Here is a 15,568-nt window from a genome sequence, read left to right on the forward strand (position 1 = left end):
TCGCTGCAGAAATCGAGAGTGTGGGCAGCAGCCCGTGCGGAGCGGGGGCGAGGAGTGAGTACTTTGTCCCTCACCGAGTCACTCTCAGATTCGTAGTAAGGCAGGAGGTGCATGCACCTAGTAGGGTCACCGCAGCCAGGCCTGGCAGTCACTGCGACGCCCTCTTTCTCCGGGGTCTGAAAGGGGCCTATCCCGGTACGTGTGTACTGCTGGAGGGGGCACGGAGACGCCATCATCATGCTACGCCAGTGCGCGGAAGATCTGCGAGAGCGAATGTCCTGCAGACCTGTGGTGTGAAAGGCATCGCGTGCAGAATATAGGCTTGTGTGGAAGATTCGTCAGGGAACTGAGGCCCCCCCCCGCGCCCAGCACCGTCTGGGGTCGCTCAGCCCAGCGCAGCTCCACTGCATACAGCGCAGGTTAGATCCAGGGCTGCGCTCCACATCCTCGCAGCGCAGCTAACACCGGAGATAAGTGGGCGCTGGGCCCCCGATGCCATGTGGCGGGGGGGGGGGTGACCGGCCATCATCAGGGCAGCGCAGGGGCGGGGCGTGGAAAGGAAGTCGTAGAACGGTGACGTGTAGTGTTACTGCCCTCCTCTTTGCTAGATCGGTGTAGCGTCCCTGTGAGGATGTGTATGTTAGAAGAACGATCTTCTGTTGCAGGGGTGGTTAATATCCACCCCCTCTTCCTCTCTCTCTCTCTCTCTTCCTCCCTCTGCCACGACCTTTCTCCCGCCTCTCCTTCACCCCATCTCAGTCCTCGGATGCTCCGTGATACCTCGCCGCCCACCTTATTGGAGCACGCGCACAGAAGCCCCGCCACACACTACCAACTCTCCTCCTGCCTTTCCAGCTTTGTTTAAGGCATTGTGCGCCACACTCGTATCGCCTCTCTGCGTTTCTGCGGTTGTCCATCCTGTTTGGGTGCTCCCCGCGCCACGCCCTCTTCTGACGGTTGCGGCATCCCTACAAAGAGAGTCGCTCGTTCCACCTCCCCACCCTCTGCGGGACTTTATCTGTCGTCGCAGCGCTTTCTCTCTGCACACGTACTACGTGCAAAGGTGTCGTACCCCCCCCCTCTTCCCTTCCTCCCCACTTTCCGCTGACACCTGCTGGGCGCAATGGTAGAGTTCAGAAAGAGGGATTTTTACTATGTGTGGAATCAGTACCAGCTGCTCGACTGGATCGTCTTAGCCATTATGTTCCTGAGCGCCGCCATCACGACAAGGCATATGAATCCGCACTGTCGAACCTTTTCGTGGAATGACGCCACCATCGCGTACCCGAGTCGTGAAGACACGTTCCCTAGTTACTCGCTGGCTCTCATGATAGTACTTGCCGTCGTGTTTTACGTCATCTTTATCCGCTACCTCGTACGACCGCTGCAAGGGTTGTTCGGTGAGCCGCTGGGCTGGTATAACATCGGCGGCGCCGACGTCGGTGAAGGCGACGAGTGTAACGTGTACACAGACATGGACTCTGTAGCGAGCCCGAAGCAACTGCGTGTCCGTGACTTGCAGACGGGCAGTGGTCTCGTTTACCCGTGGTTGCGTGCACATCTCTGGTCCGTCGGGCTGCAGCTCTGCGTGACGGCGGTGCTTAAAGTCTACGCCGGGCGGCTTCGACCAGACTATCTGAGTCGACTCAAAGCGGCTGGATACACGAGCTCGATGGCGCACCTGCCCGACCCACAGACGAACCCTGAATACTACTGCGCTCTCATGGATACCCACCCGAAACTGAAGGATGGCCGGCTCTCTTTTCCATCCGGGCATAGCAGCACGTCTTTTGCGGTGTTCACAATCGTCTCTCTCTTCTTCGTGGCACATCTGCGACCATTCGCGCGGCACGCCAGCTTTACCCGCCTCATTCTTTCATTGTTACCGATCAGCGTGCCGGTCACGTGTGCAGTGAGCCGCACACGCGACAACAAACATCATTTTTCTGACGCCGTCACCGGGTCGCTGATTGGGATCACCTCCGCCTTCCTCTCGTTCTACTGCAGCTTCCGGCAGGTAGGTGGAGCGGCAGACATCTATTTTTGTCGTGCAGCGTCAGACGTCGAGTACGATCAGTTGCGCGAGTGGAAAGGAGCTGACAGCAATGATGGCAGCAGTGTTGCCATGGAGACCACAAGCGTTGGCGCCGGCAATGGTAGCCACCAGTTGACTAGCAAGAGGGAAGACGTCACGCGTCGAAAGTCTGCACCGCTGGCAGCGAGGACGAGCGACGCTGTCGTGACCTTCAGTGGCCCGATGCAGCGCCTGACAGGATTGACGGAGCGGCAGTTGAACGAAGACCCAGCTGCCGTTCCGTGGATCTGACGTGCGTGTGCATGCGAGCCTGTCGCCATGTCATGTGAAAGTCCACTTCTGTGGTCACTGTTTCCGTGAGCGCTGCCCTCCAATGCGGGGAGACCCCCACAATATACAAAACGGGAAGCTTTCCTCGTGCTGGTTACCTCTCTTCTCTTTTTTTCTTCCTGTTTCGCCTCTCTGTCCATGCTGGGGATCTCTTGCTCTCCTTCCCCCCTCCCTTTCACTCTCTCCTCCTGTTCATCGCCACTTGGCAGAAGCCCTCTGTCTCCACAGAGACTGCGCTCACAGTGCATGTTTTGAAGATAGATGGAAGCACTGTTACTTTCGCTGTTTTATATTCTTCGCTCAAGCCTTTGCGTTGCGGCCTGTGTGTGTGTGCGCGCGCGCACGCGGATGTACTGTGTCCGCCGACAGTTAGTGTACGCTGCTGTTGTTGTGCGGAGAGTATCTTTTCATACCTGCATGGGTGTAATGGGGGAAGATACACTGTGCCGCGCACTTGCTGAGACTTGACGACAGAAAAAAAGAAACGAACATTTACTGAGCGAGCGCCTGTGTTCTCTCATTAGCCTCACGAGGCTGGAGGTGTGTGAAAGTACTTTGGCGTACTTATATCACACGTTGGTTGGTTGTGCCGTCGTCGGGCTTGTGTGTACGTCGGGGCGTGCGCCTCTTCTCAGCAGAGGTTCCCCTGCCACTGACTCCGAGGGGTATGACGACTTGAGTCTACTAACAAAAAAAGGTGCATCACGCACGCCCGAGACGGACAGACAGACAGGCAGAGACACCCATGATGGAGAGAAGGTGGAGGTACTTTTCAATGTCTCCTCTTGCGCCGCACAGCTGTTTGCCTTTACGAGCTGCTCTCTTCCCTTCATCTCTGGCCTTCCTCCCTTTCTTGTCCCCACCCACCCCGCCACCTCCACACGTCGATACCTATCCTTCTTCTCGCACCATGGCCAACTCCGTCGCCCCACTCAAAAGGAACCGAAGCGAAGCGGTGGAAAACACAAACGCACGTCCCCCACCCGCCATTCGTCTTTTCTTCGTCGCCTGCCTGTGTGCCTGTTTAATTACTGCGCTAAGCTGTCGAAGACGGAAGATTTCGCATACTCACACGGTGTGTCAGGCTGCGCGAGCTCCTCATCTCGTTGATACAAAGCCGAGCCTCTCGTGCTTCAGCATGACATCCCGAGTGCGCCTTGTAGCCCTGGCGTGCCTCTGGCTCACCATTGCATTTTTCGTAGTATGCGTACAGGCCGTCGTGGCACAAGGTGACGACGCCAACGCCGCCCTGGCGCAACAGGAAACCCCTGAGTCAGAGAAGGACCAACACGTGCTTCGCCTGGCGCTCATCATCTTTCCGATCATGTTTGTGGTGTGGCTCATCCTGTGCAGCATCTGTGCGTACATCTTCATTCGTGTGTGTCCCAACAGATACACCAAGTAGAGAGAGCCACGAAGGCCAGAGTAACGAGTCCGCCCTGGCGGTGTTGCATCCAAGTCCTTTTTGGTGCTGTTTTTGTTGTTTTGCAGTGCGCTTTACGGCGAAGCCGTCGATGGTATTACTCCGGTTAGTCAGACCCGACCCCCTCCGCGGGTCGAGGACTGCGCCTTTTGTGTGCGAGTGAGTGCATTGTGTCTGCTTCGCATGGAACCGTCTCCGCCAAACCTGTCACTGTGTTCTCTTTCTTCTTTATACTTCCTCCAACTCTCTCTCTCGCCTCACCCCCTCCTTCCCCTCCGCACCACCACCACCTTTCGCTTTCCCTTCTTCACCAACGCTTCAGAGGCGTGAAACAAAGGGGACGCATGTGTCCATCGCTCTGGTGGAGGAAGCGGTCTTGTCTTTGGGGAAGAAAAGGGGGCACAGCGTCGTTGTCTGCCATGTGCACAGGCTCGCCAGGTTTTTTCGCCCTATATTGTCATTTCTCTGCCTCTCTGCCTCTCTCTCTCTCTGGATGTGTGTGTGTACGCCCTGTCTTGTTTCTGTGGTTTTCTTGCCCCACTGCCTTTACTTCTTTCTCTCCCGCCGTCTCTCCCTCCTCCTCCTCCTCACCCCCTTCTCTCCTTCCCAAGCCAGCAAGGGGGTGAGCCAGTCCCTGCGGAGCACAGCATATATTTTGCTTTGCTTTGTTCTTTTCTACCTGCATGCGTGCGGATTTCTCGGAGCACAACGGTGCGGCGAGAGAAGAGGGGGGACGAGGAAGTTTTCTCTTCTTTGCTCAGTGGAAGCGGGATGGCTCCTCTACCCGACAGTGTTACCTCAAGTCTCCCTTCTCTTGGAGCACGGGCCCCAGTGACCCTATGGTTCCCCCCTCTCGTCACTCCCACCCTCCGTATCCTTAGAGTGAGCTCGCCACCCTCCATCCGGTCCCCTTCATGTCTCCACCCAGTGAAACAGGTGGCTCAGCGCTCCCGTCCGTACGCAAACACAACACGTGCCCGTATGCGTGCTCTTGTATACAAGGCGCACTCCATTCCTGCCACGACGCCAGCGGTGTTAGCGGCGCGATCGCACACGCAGCCCAGAAGTCGGGTCGATCACGACGAATATGCGGACTCCCTAATGGCCTCGGTGTATCTCTCCCGTTCGCCATCTCCCCCACTCTCACCCCTCTCTCTCTCTGGGGAAGGAGAGGGGGCACCTACAACCAAACACATCTATATTATGCCTCTTACCTCATCCTATCTCCCTCTCTGCTCTGTGTGCACCTCATCGTAAAGGCCCCCCCCCGCCGGAAAAACCAGCAACATCGTCGCCGAACCGCTTATCCCCTCCCCTCCCTCACCTTCGCAATGTTTGGCCGACGTGTCTTTGCGAGCGCACCGCTCCCGCGTTATATGTGGACGAAGATGCACATCCAGAACGCGGCCCAGGCGGGGCGCATGCTGCCGTCTTTCGCCCCCTTGGTCTCCTCGCTGAGTCGCAGCACCAACGTCTTGAACAGCCAGGCGCTCACGCAGGCGCGTGACGGCATGGCATCAGTGTCGGGCGCTGCGTCGACGGATGACCTCCTCTCTCTTCGCTGCTTCTCCGGATCACTCATGACGGTGAATCCCATCGTCTTCGGAGCGGTACGGTTTTCAATATTGGTCAATATGCCTCTCGTCAGCTTTCTAGAGTTCTGCAAAGATGAAGAAATGAAACACGTATCATGAGGGAGGGAGAGGAGAGCGGTGCTAACGGGTCCGTGTCCTCTCTCCACCTCTCCTCTCCTTCCCTCACGCTGGACTGACTCGCTCTCTCTCTCTCTCTCTGATCAAGCACTGTGGCAATGTGCAGGAGAACCACAGACGTGGGTCTCCATAGCGAGGGCTACCCACGGCACACGCGTAGGGGCGCATGCCGTTGTCCACTTTCTGCAGCGCTATTTTCGTGGACCCCCCCCCCTACAACGGGGCAGGCGGCAGTGCGCGGCATCTCCGTCTCCAGCGCCCCCCACCCCCCCCTCTCTCTCGCTCCCTGTGTGGGGGGTTGCCAGGCAGCCCACGCGCCTCTATCCCTGCCAATGCCGAGCCACTCTGGGTGGTGACAGGGTCAAGGGCCAACGACGTAGGGGAGGCCGGGGCGACGCATCGCTCCTGATCTCGGCGCTCGGGTCCTGCATGGCGGGGTGTCGCAGCGACCCGCGGCCGTGAACACTCTTGTAGCATCCACATGATAGGCAGCGTGTCCGCGTGACTCGAGCGTATCCCACCCGGCTCCCGCTGCCTAGTGGTGAGGAGCGCGAGGCAGCCCGAGGGGTGCACGAGGTGGCGACCGGCAGGACGGGTGCGGCTGCAAGGCGGGGGGTGGGTAATGTTCGAGGCCATGGATTGAGCGGAGGTCGTCTGACCTCATGCTGGATGGCAGGGAAGGGATACAGCGAAGGAACGAAATCGCCTTTGTGGATGCCAATGGGCCACGAAAGGAGGTGCGCGTTTAGCTGAGGAAAAGGAAACGTGCGTGACCTATTTGAATGATGCGTGGGAATACACGCACAGAGCCACACGTCTGCGTGTAGTGCATGGCTGCGCGAGTGTGTGTGTGTGTTTAACATGTGCAAACTCTCACAGAGTTGTTTGTTTGTTTTTCCTTACCGCTTCCTTGCGTTCTCCATATGGCTCTCTCTCCCTTATTCGGTTCCTTCTCCGGTTGTTGTTTTTCGTGTGTTGTCCCTTGTTCGCCTCTGTGTGTGTGTGTGTGCGTGTGGCGGTAAGCGTCCCCCGTTGTGGGAGTAGAGGAAGCGGTTATGGAAACTCTTTTTATGTTGTTGTTGCGCATGTTTGGCTCACAAGCTTAGGCGTTCTCCCTCCCGCCTTCTCTGTGAGACAAGCGAAGGCGGATCTGAGCTGGACGCAGCGGACTATGCCTTAGTGGGCGCGTGGTTTTCACGTTGTCTGTGGCTCTTATTGTTTAATGTATGGCTCTCTTTTCTTTCTGTCACTCGTGTTTTACGTAAGCGGCGTGGATGGAATGGCGTGCATGTCGGTGTATAGGGTCAGAGCACACACACACAAGAAAGAGAGAGAGACACACACACGCACGCCACATGAATGCGCAAGGGAATTGACACTCTTCTCCTTTCCATCACGTCGACGCAAGCCGGGCTTCACGAGATGTCAGAGGCATGGAAAAGAGGAACGAGACGCACACACAGAGTGGAGTGCGCCTCGAAGGCTCATTACACAAGCCCTGATGAGAGGAACCTGAGAGAGAAGGATGACAGTGCAGCACCATGATGGTCTCCACCCCTCCCCTTCGCTCGCCCATTCACCTTTCCTGAATCATCTACGCCCTCCTCTCCAGCACCGTCAACTGCGATCCCCCATGCTTTCCCTGCTGCTCTGAGTACATTCTCCGGATTACGTCAGTCTTCGTTGTGGAAGGAAGCCCTTACTCCGTCAGCCCACAAAACACTGCTAACGACTACCACTACTGCCACCATCACGGCCGTGAAATAGACAAGGCGCGACTTGCATGGCTCTCTCACACCACACACACACACACCGACACAGACGTCATTTATTGACTCTCTCGATCGCCGCTGGGATTTCTTTTTGCTGGCGGTGGCTGTCTTCATTCGTGCCCCCTTTAGACTAGACCAACGCCTCTCTCTCTCTGTCTCTCTCTCCCTTCATTCATCCATACATCCTTCTCTACTCACTTCACCGCTTCTGGCCTGTATTGCACTCAGACAGCAGCTCGTTGACTGCGCGCTTGCTTGCCTTCTTTGCCTCTTTTCTTTAGGTGTGGAGAGGGCGGAGTACATCAGTGCGAACATCTCAGGGCAGACGCACACACACACACACACATACACACCATCCGTCATGTCTTCCTCCACCCAACTCCTATTGCACTCCGAGCGTGGCGGGTCCGGAAGTAATATCACGTATCCTCATTGCGTTGGGGGGAGTCTTGCCTCGGAGCTCAACACGCTTTGCCAGCTGCGCGACTTCTATGAGCAGCACACCTTCGATGCACAAGGACCGTACGCAGACTTGTTTGAAGTTCTCCTGTCATCATGCAAACACATGATCGACATCAACGTGGAGCTCGTCCACCACATTAAGGCTCAGGAGGACAAGCAACAGCGGCAACAGGTCTTCTGCGATTTCCTCTGTGGTGAAGTGGAGCAGCAACGTGCTGAGATCAAAGACCTTCGCGTTTCCCTGGCGCATGTGTCTTCGCGCGGAGCAAGTGGAGAAGCTGTTGCCAAGGACAAAGATGATAGTGCTCGGCTTGTCAGCGACTCAGCAGCCTCGCCACATGCCTTTCCAAGAAGCGAAGCAGCGACAAAGGCGTGTGCACAACGCGTTTCCAATAAAAGCTCTGCGGTGCTAGGGACACCGCAGCCTAGTACAGGTGCTGCTCCTCCTCCGTCGGCTGCACCCGGCCCTGAGCGATCACCGCCGTCTACCGCATCACCTTCAGTTGTCGAGCGCAGTGCACTAGAGTGCGCCACGACAACGCTCGCCCTCAAGGAAGCTCCAACGAAGCCAAGCAGTCCTCTAATTCATTCCTCAGCCACCGAGAAGGCCCCTGGGGAGGCATGGGCAGCAGAGATGGTGCGCCGCATGAGCGCCATGCAGGACCACCTGGATACTCTACTTGTGGATGGGCGTTTGTCTTCTACGCAACCAAATGGCCAACAGCAGCAGCAGCCGTCATCCACAGCCCTGTTTGCTCCCTCAGAAACGAGGAAGCAACCCGCCGAGGAAGCCGCCGACAGCCATCTTGAGCACTTGGGGCGTCACCTTCCTGCTGTGGAGCAGCGCGGGCATAAGCAACAGCGCCCGCTGCGACGGATGTGGGAGGAGGGCGACGTTGGCAGCAGTAGTCCATCATTATCACCAGCATCCACCTTAGGAGCGGCCGCCGAGAGTTCACTTCCTAATCAATATGCAGCTACAGCGACTCACGCTCGGCCAAATCCCCAGGAGTCCAGTCAACGCCAAGGAACCTCTGTCACCTCGCCCGCGAGCACTCGGGGGCCACCGCTGGTACTTGTGCGTTGGATCGACAGTCGGCTCCGTCAATGGGAAGCGGAATGGCAAGGAGTGCTTGAAGAGGTGCAGAACACGCTTATACATGATGCCGAAGTCGGCGCGCAGGCGTTGGGTTTGACCTCACATGCAGCAGCCCAACAGGAGGCTCATGTGAGTCTGAGGACTGCCCAGGAAAGCGACTCCGAGAGCAACAGACTCACTGAAGCGGTCATGACTCCACGCTGCCGTGGTGACTTTGTGTGTGCCATTCGAACTCTTCTGTCGCTCCAAAACACGGATCTGTGCAACCGTGTCGTCGCCGAATCCACCCGACAAGCTCAGCACATTGAGGAAGCGCTGTATGATATGCGCGCCAGGCTGGAAGCACTGGAGGTGTACGCGCCGCATCTCTACTCCGTCACTGCGCGTCCGCCGTTGCTTGGAGTAGAGCTGGAAGATGTGCTCGATCCGCGCATCGGAGTGCGGCTGCGCTCCGTGTATCATGGCTACCTCGCCGACCGCGCTGGGCTCAGTGTGGGTGATGTCCTCCTTGGTGTCGGTCACCAATCCATCCAGACACGCGGACAACTGTACGCTGTGCTGAGGGAGCTAACTCGCGACTACAATGCCCAATGCCAGCTACAGATCGAGGCGGGCTTCATGCGGAGCTTTGCGCTCGGTGATGAGTGCTGCGCCAGTGACAGACACCGCATGCAATCCGCTTCCCATTATCGCGAAGAAACGATGGAAAGAAAAGTTGATGACTACGGACTTGATCAAGAACTTCAACGTGCCCGCTCGGAAGCAGCAGCAGCGGCGGCTGGAGGGACCCGCGCCGGTGGCGCACGCCCTTCAGCGGGAGTGATTTATGGGCACACGTCGCCTAAAGGCAGTTCAACAGGGGCAGACTCGCATGCCGCTGCCTCGCCCTTCCTATCCGCATCCCTTAGTGTCACCCAGCATAGGGAGAAGCTAGCCCAACATCTGCCCTACTTTGAACTCTGCCTTCACGTTGTGCGTGACGGTCGATTGCGTGACGTGACACTACTGATTCCGCCATTGGAAGCTCTACGATCGGCGGCGTACTGAGGTGCTGAGGGGATGCGTAGATGCATTTGTGTGCAGCCTCCCTTGCGGATCAAGCTTCAGCGTAGTAGGTGAGAATCCGTGATGCATCCGCCACGCTCTTTTGAGCGCCCAAGCCGCATTAGAGGACAGGAGATAAAGATACCACGTCTGCAAAGCCAAGCCGCTGCTGCTCGCTTGGTCCCCTGGCTCACCTGGTTCCCTGAGGCTAGAGCTGGCGCCACGTCAGACACAGGGAGAAACGCACACACGCACACGCCTATCATGTGCAGCAACAACAGCCACAGCCAAGGTGCAAAAGGAAACAAACCCTCTTCTCCACATGGGCACCTCTCCCTTATCGTCATTTCACCCTTGCTGCAGCGGCTACTTAGGGCAGCGTGCGCCGTCCAGAGAGCACCGTGCTTGCCCGGCACCGTACCGCCCTCCCTCCCTCCGTCTTCGGGCAAAAAAAGGGAGCGAACGAAGAGAGCGACTCTCCGCTGCATGCTGACTCGCACCTTTTCCCTCGCTCACTCATCCTCGCTCTGTGACTCAATCCTTTGTGTGTGTGTGTGTGCCTTTGGGTGAAACGCATCGCGGCGACTGGGCTCAAGCGTCATTGGCTCTTAATTTGTATTTCTTTTTCCTGCTCCCTCACCACTATCACACCACCACCCCAAACGACAGCCCATCCCACGGCAGCACGTACGTCGTACGGTACGCTTCTTTTTCTCCTCAACCGACCCTGTGCTCTCCGCCTTAATACGACGCGTCCAATTTCCTTCCTCTTTTCTCGCTCTTTTGGCCCTTTGCGGGCTGCTAGCCCCACGCACGCCTACCACTGTACCCCCCCCCCCCGGACTCACCGCTTTCGATGTAAAAGTGTCTGTGCCTACTTACGTGTGTCCTCTGCTGAGGGAAAATTTGTTGGTTGGCTTGATCATTTCCGCTCCTTGCGCATACCGTAATCGGCGGCAACTCTCCCCCAGCAAGGAGGAAGCATGTCCAACCTGTGAGATGACGAAGAGATTTATTCTCGCCCCGCTCCGCACGGGCGGCTGCCCGCACTTTCGATTTCTGCAGCGGCGGGTGACTCGCGGCGACAGCGTAGCGCGCGGATGGTGTGCTGCCCGCTACTCCGCTGGCATTGTGGTACCCCCACCCCCGCTTGTGTTTGCCATGAGGGCGGCCAACCCGGCGTTGTGCCCGGCATGCTACACAAGACTCGCGGACCGCTCGAGGCTCGCAGCGATCTGATCACGCGCACCCCCGCCTCGCAGCCGCACCCGTCCTGCCGGTCGCCACCTCGTGCACCCCTCGGGCTGCCTCGCGCTCCTCACCACTAGGCAGCGGGAGCCGGGTGGGATACGCTCGAGTCACGCGGACACGCTGCCTATCATGTGGATGCTACAAGAGTGTTCACGGCCGCGGGTCGCTGCGACACCCCGCCATGCAGGACCCGAGCGCCGAGATCAGGAGCGATGCGTCGCCCCGGCCTCCCCTACGTCGTTGGCCCTTGACCCTGTCACCACCCAGAGTGGCTCGGCATTGGCAGGGATAGAGGCGCGTGGGCTGCGAGACCGGGGTGGGTAATGTGCGAGGCTGGGCGTTGAGTGGGAGGAGTTTGCCGTCATGCTGGATGGCAGGGAAGGGATGTGCTGAGAAAAGCGACGTAAGATAGAGTAGGTTAGGGGCACTCCTCAGGGCACAGTCTTTACGTCATACGCCGTGCATTTAGGGGTCGCTTTTCCTTTGTTTTGGGGGGAGCGGGAGCGTGTGTGCCGGGCTCACCCCCTCCCTCACTCCTCACAGTGCTATAGGGCTGCTCTTGGGCTCGCTCTCTCTCTCTCTATTTCTCGTGCGCCACCGGTTACACCACAAGGGATACCAGTATGAAGCAAAAGAAGGGAGATGTGCTAGTAGTATAGCGCGTTGCCGATGCTCCGGCCTCCCGCCTTCCCCCCCTCTCCCCTGCAGGGATGGCTACACAGACATACACACACCCATACGGTGAGTGGGTGATGTTCCCCGCCGCTTCTCTCTTGCCAATGCTCTCTCCCTTCTTTTTTTTTTCGGCTTCCTCGAGTGTGCGCGCGTCTCCAGTGGTGCGTCGCCGACCTTTGCGCTTACGTAGACACAATCTCTCGGCCTCTCTCACTGGGTATAGAGCCTTCTTATATGGATTTTCTGTAGCCATCTGGCTCCCGACGACCGTTTCTTGCGACTGTGTCATTGCTGGTGTGTGTGTGTGAAAGTCTGTTGGTTTGTGTTTGGCTTTGAGGGTAACATCACGCCTTTTTCAACGCACATGTGCATCACGGCAGTGTGCAACGCAGTCCTCCTCCTCTCTCTCTGTTTATTTTATCGCTATAGTGGATGGAATGCGCCGGTTTTTTGTAATGAAGTCCCCTGCAGTCGCCAAAACCACAGCCGGTGCTGCCTCCACACAACTGAACACGCACAGCCACAGCCATAGTCATAGTCATGGCAGCATTGAGAAGAACATCTCAGGCAAGCTCCTGCGTCAGTGCCAGATCGCCACCTTGGCGGGTGGAGCCACAAACGTGTTCTTCTGCGTCACGAAACTGTGGATCGGCTCTGCTGGTGGCTCCGTTGCTCTCCTTGCCGATGGATTCCATTCCCTCACAGACATTCTCGCTGACATCATCTCCTATGCCGCCATCTCACTTTCCCGAAAGAAGCTGCCACGGTGCCGGTTTCCGCTAGGCATCGGTCGTCTCGAAACCTCTGGTGCCGTCATCGTCGCGGCGATTCTCTTCTTTGGCGGTGTGGCTCTTCTTATCCAGTCTCTCGAGCAGTGCTTCTCCGAGTTGGCGACTCTGCTGGTGACAGCGGCGCCGACGCGTGGCATTGCTGCTGTCTTTGGGATCAGCTCCCACCGCGCAATGCCCGAAGCGAGCGGCAAGTCCACGTTGGCAAGCGCCACAGCGGGCCACGACCATGCGCACGGGTCGCATATGTACAGCCACGCTCAAAGCAACGGCGGAGGCGACCACCAAGGCCATAGTCACTTTCAGGTGATGCAATACGACGAGGGCATCGGAGAGCAGGTGATTCTGTGGACGATGGTCGGCATTGCTGCGGGGTCGGTGGTCTGTAAAGAACTCCTGTTCCGGTGGACACGGCGTGTCGGGCTGCGCGCTGGTTCGCGTGTCGTTTTGGCCAACGCCTACCATCACCGCGCGGATGCGTGGAGCGGAGGGGTGGCACTGATTGGTGTGGCTGGGCAGGTGATGGGTCTGCCTGGCGTGGACGGATTTGCCGGCCTTGCCGTGTCGCTGTCCATCTGCAAAATGGGTTACGGTATTTTCAAGGACGCCGTGCTTGAGTTTTTCGACTACCAGAACGCCAAGGAGGTCTGTGTCATTCGAGAGCAGCTGCAAAAATTTAACCTCCACATCGTACGTGGGGTGGATGTCGTGCCGAACTACAACTCCCAGGATGCGGTGAAGGCGGCGACCTCCGAAGCGGAAGCGTCGTCGGCCAATTATACCCCCACCGCCTTGAGCTCCGATGAGGATGACACCGTTCACCGCAAGAAAATTCACTTCATTAATGTGTTTCTCGTGCGCCACGGCCACCAGTACGCCGTGCACGTCACACTGCTCGTCCACGAGAGTGTTTCTGCACAGAAAATTCAGGAAGCAACAGACCTGATCACGGCGCTGGCTCGTCGCAGTCTGTCGGTGCAGGACACTTTTACAACTCTACTCCTCTGCAGCAACTACACTGAGTCGCGAGACGTCTCCCTCTGCGGCTGCAATAATGACGCTAAAGGAACGGATGAGGAAGCCGCAGCTGCCACGTCGAGCGGTGCCTCTGCAGGCGACCACCACCATCACCATTCTCACGCAGGACCCAGCGACTCGTACTCGCACACACGCGGTGGCGACGATAACGCTACCTCGGCTCTGCCAATCGCTGCCACGGGCGCAATTATCAATCCGTCGCTCGAGCGGTGCATCACGTCCCTGCAGGAGTTCCACACATTCACGGCACCGATTCGCTACAGTTGGGAGGAGCGCACCATCACCGCCCCCTCGTCGGAGTCGTGCGAGTGTGAGCGCGACATCAGCTCCGTTGCCGAAATGTTTAAGTGCCGCCTCGTGGGCGGTGGGCTCATTTCTAGCAGGAAGGCCGCCGAGGATTTGGCTGAGCGGAGCTGCCACAGCCACTTTCACGGTGCACACCCCGGCCATTCTCACTAGGCCGAAGTACGAGACACCACGTGCGTGTGGACGCTCTCAGCCCTCGTCAAAGCGTATGCGTGTCTGTTGTAGTGCCTTTTCTCCTGTGGAGGGCGGCGTTGAGCTCCACTAGCTCCCTTCTCCTTTAGGGAAACCACGTAGATCAGAAAAGAGCAGACATGATAACATGCGTCATTTTTTGCTTCGGTATTTCTTTGTGGAATGGATTGTGGCAAGATGTCCCTTCGGACGCAGCAACAGAGAGTGGTTGTCTGCGCTACGGTGTGTCGCGCTGGGGGCTGCGTGTGAGCACACATTTGTGGATGAGTGTGTGCGTATGAAGTACGGGGAGAGGAGTACATGTGACCAGCCGCGGTGCGACTGACTTGCCGGCAAACATCCAACTCGTATGCCCTGTCATGTCAGTCTCTTTGGGGCGAATATAAAACTCAACGGTGTACGAAATGATAGCGGTCTATTTCTGTACCGCCATCACACAAGCAGCCACGACCGACTTACCTTCGCCCCCTCAGCGATCTTTCCCCCATCCCCTGCGAGCTCGCATAGGCCTTCTTGTGCTTTTCGCTTCGTTTGCGCAGAAAGGAAGGTGGGAGAAGGGGGCCCCACATAGCGGGACCCAACGCTGCACAAACGCCCACAGACGTGCCATATATACCTCAGCGAAGAGAATCGGGTGTACATAATGTCACCTCAAGCCGCACCGCCCACCCCTTCTCGATGTGGGCGTTGTTTTGTGTATGTGCGTAATGCGTGTGCCTGTTTGCATGCGGTGTGGCAGTGGCTATGATATGGGGTAGCAGAGGACTCCTCCTTGCGGCGAGTTTCAATGTGACATCTTTTCGGCCAGCAAACAGAGTCGGTGGAGCCGAAACAGCGGAGGGTCCGGGGAGCAGGTATTAGTTGGGGGGGCACACATCTGTCGGGCGGTCACCGCTTATGGGTGCTCTCTCTCTTATATATACAGCGTGTTTCTTTTGTTTTCTCTGAATAAAAACACGTCTGAACAATCCTCTTTACCCACACCCTCTTGGGGGGCTTCTGTGCGGCGCACCCATGAGGCCAGCGCCCCGCGGGCAACGTTGCCACACGTGTGGTGGATGAAGTGAGCTCCCGCCCTCAAACTCCCCCCCCCCCCCGAGTCAGAGAAGAAGCGCACGTGTGCAAGGGATACGAAATCGTTTCACTGACCTCAGGAAGCAAGCGACTGCACCTGCTGCGCGCCCCCCCCCTTCCCTCGGGGGCGAATTGGGTGTTTGTGCGTCTGGAGGTGCGCATGTTTTCTCTTCTCCTTCTCCACTCGTATCCTTCTGCTTTCTACCGTTGCTCTCCAATTCAACCTGTACAAATCCTACCGTCTCTCCCTCTCTCTCTTGCTTGCTTGCTTTTTCCTCTTCACGTGAAATGGGAACGAGTCTTCTCCGCCTCTCCACCAGCAGCTGTTCTCTCCCTCCAAGGCGTGTCTGTCTGCACGTACTGGCGT

General features: G+C 57.5%; 5 protein-coding genes across 5 annotated transcripts, besides 3 other annotated features; all 5 read left to right on the forward strand.

Annotated features, from left to right (window-relative positions):
* Nucleotides 1-2: 2 nt before the first annotated feature.
* Nucleotides 3-462: a repeat region.
* A 661-nt stretch (nucleotides 463-1,123) lies between these two features.
* On the forward strand, nucleotides 1,124-2,326 carry LPMP_191220 (phosphatidic acid phosphatase protein-like protein; the record flags this gene model as incomplete). The annotated part of the gene is made up of 1 exon (XM_010699814.1): nucleotides 1,124-2,326. One exon carries the CDS (start codon nucleotides 1,124-1,126, stop codon nucleotides 2,324-2,326), a length of 1,203 nt encoding a protein of 400 aa, XP_010698116.1.
* Nucleotides 2,327-3,503: 1,177 nt separating this feature from the next.
* On the forward strand, nucleotides 3,504-3,770 carry LPMP_191230 (hypothetical protein; the record flags this gene model as incomplete). The annotated part of the gene is made up of 1 exon (XM_010699815.1): nucleotides 3,504-3,770. The coding sequence occupies one exon, from the start codon at nucleotides 3,504-3,506 to the stop codon at nucleotides 3,768-3,770; it is 267 nt and encodes an 88-aa protein (XP_010698117.1).
* A 1,349-nt stretch (nucleotides 3,771-5,119) lies between these two features.
* On the forward strand, nucleotides 5,120-5,482 carry LPMP_191240 (hypothetical protein; the record flags this gene model as incomplete). Its single annotated transcript, XM_010699816.1, has 1 exon — nucleotides 5,120-5,482. The coding sequence occupies one exon, from the start codon at nucleotides 5,120-5,122 to the stop codon at nucleotides 5,480-5,482; it is 363 nt and encodes a 120-aa protein (XP_010698118.1).
* Nucleotides 5,483-5,731: 249 nt separating this feature from the next.
* Nucleotides 5,732-6,133: a repeat region.
* Nucleotides 6,134-7,633: 1,500 nt separating this feature from the next.
* On the forward strand, nucleotides 7,634-9,880 carry LPMP_191250 (hypothetical protein; the record flags this gene model as incomplete). Its single annotated transcript, XM_010699817.1, has 1 exon — nucleotides 7,634-9,880. The coding sequence occupies one exon, from the start codon at nucleotides 7,634-7,636 to the stop codon at nucleotides 9,878-9,880; it is 2,247 nt and encodes a 748-aa protein (XP_010698119.1).
* Nucleotides 9,881-10,824: 944 nt separating this feature from the next.
* Nucleotides 10,825-11,426: a repeat region.
* Nucleotides 11,427-12,240: 814 nt separating this feature from the next.
* On the forward strand, nucleotides 12,241-14,088 carry LPMP_191260 (cation transporter, putative; the record flags this gene model as incomplete). Its single annotated transcript, XM_010699818.1, has 1 exon — nucleotides 12,241-14,088. One exon carries the CDS (start codon nucleotides 12,241-12,243, stop codon nucleotides 14,086-14,088), a length of 1,848 nt encoding a protein of 615 aa, XP_010698120.1.
* Between the last annotated feature and the right edge of the window lie 1,480 nt (nucleotides 14,089-15,568).

Source organism: Leishmania panamensis (genome assembly GCF_000755165.1).
Source record: "Leishmania panamensis strain MHOM/PA/94/PSC-1 chromosome 19 sequence".
Lineage (NCBI taxonomy): Eukaryota > Euglenozoa > Kinetoplastea > Trypanosomatida > Trypanosomatidae > Leishmania > Leishmania panamensis.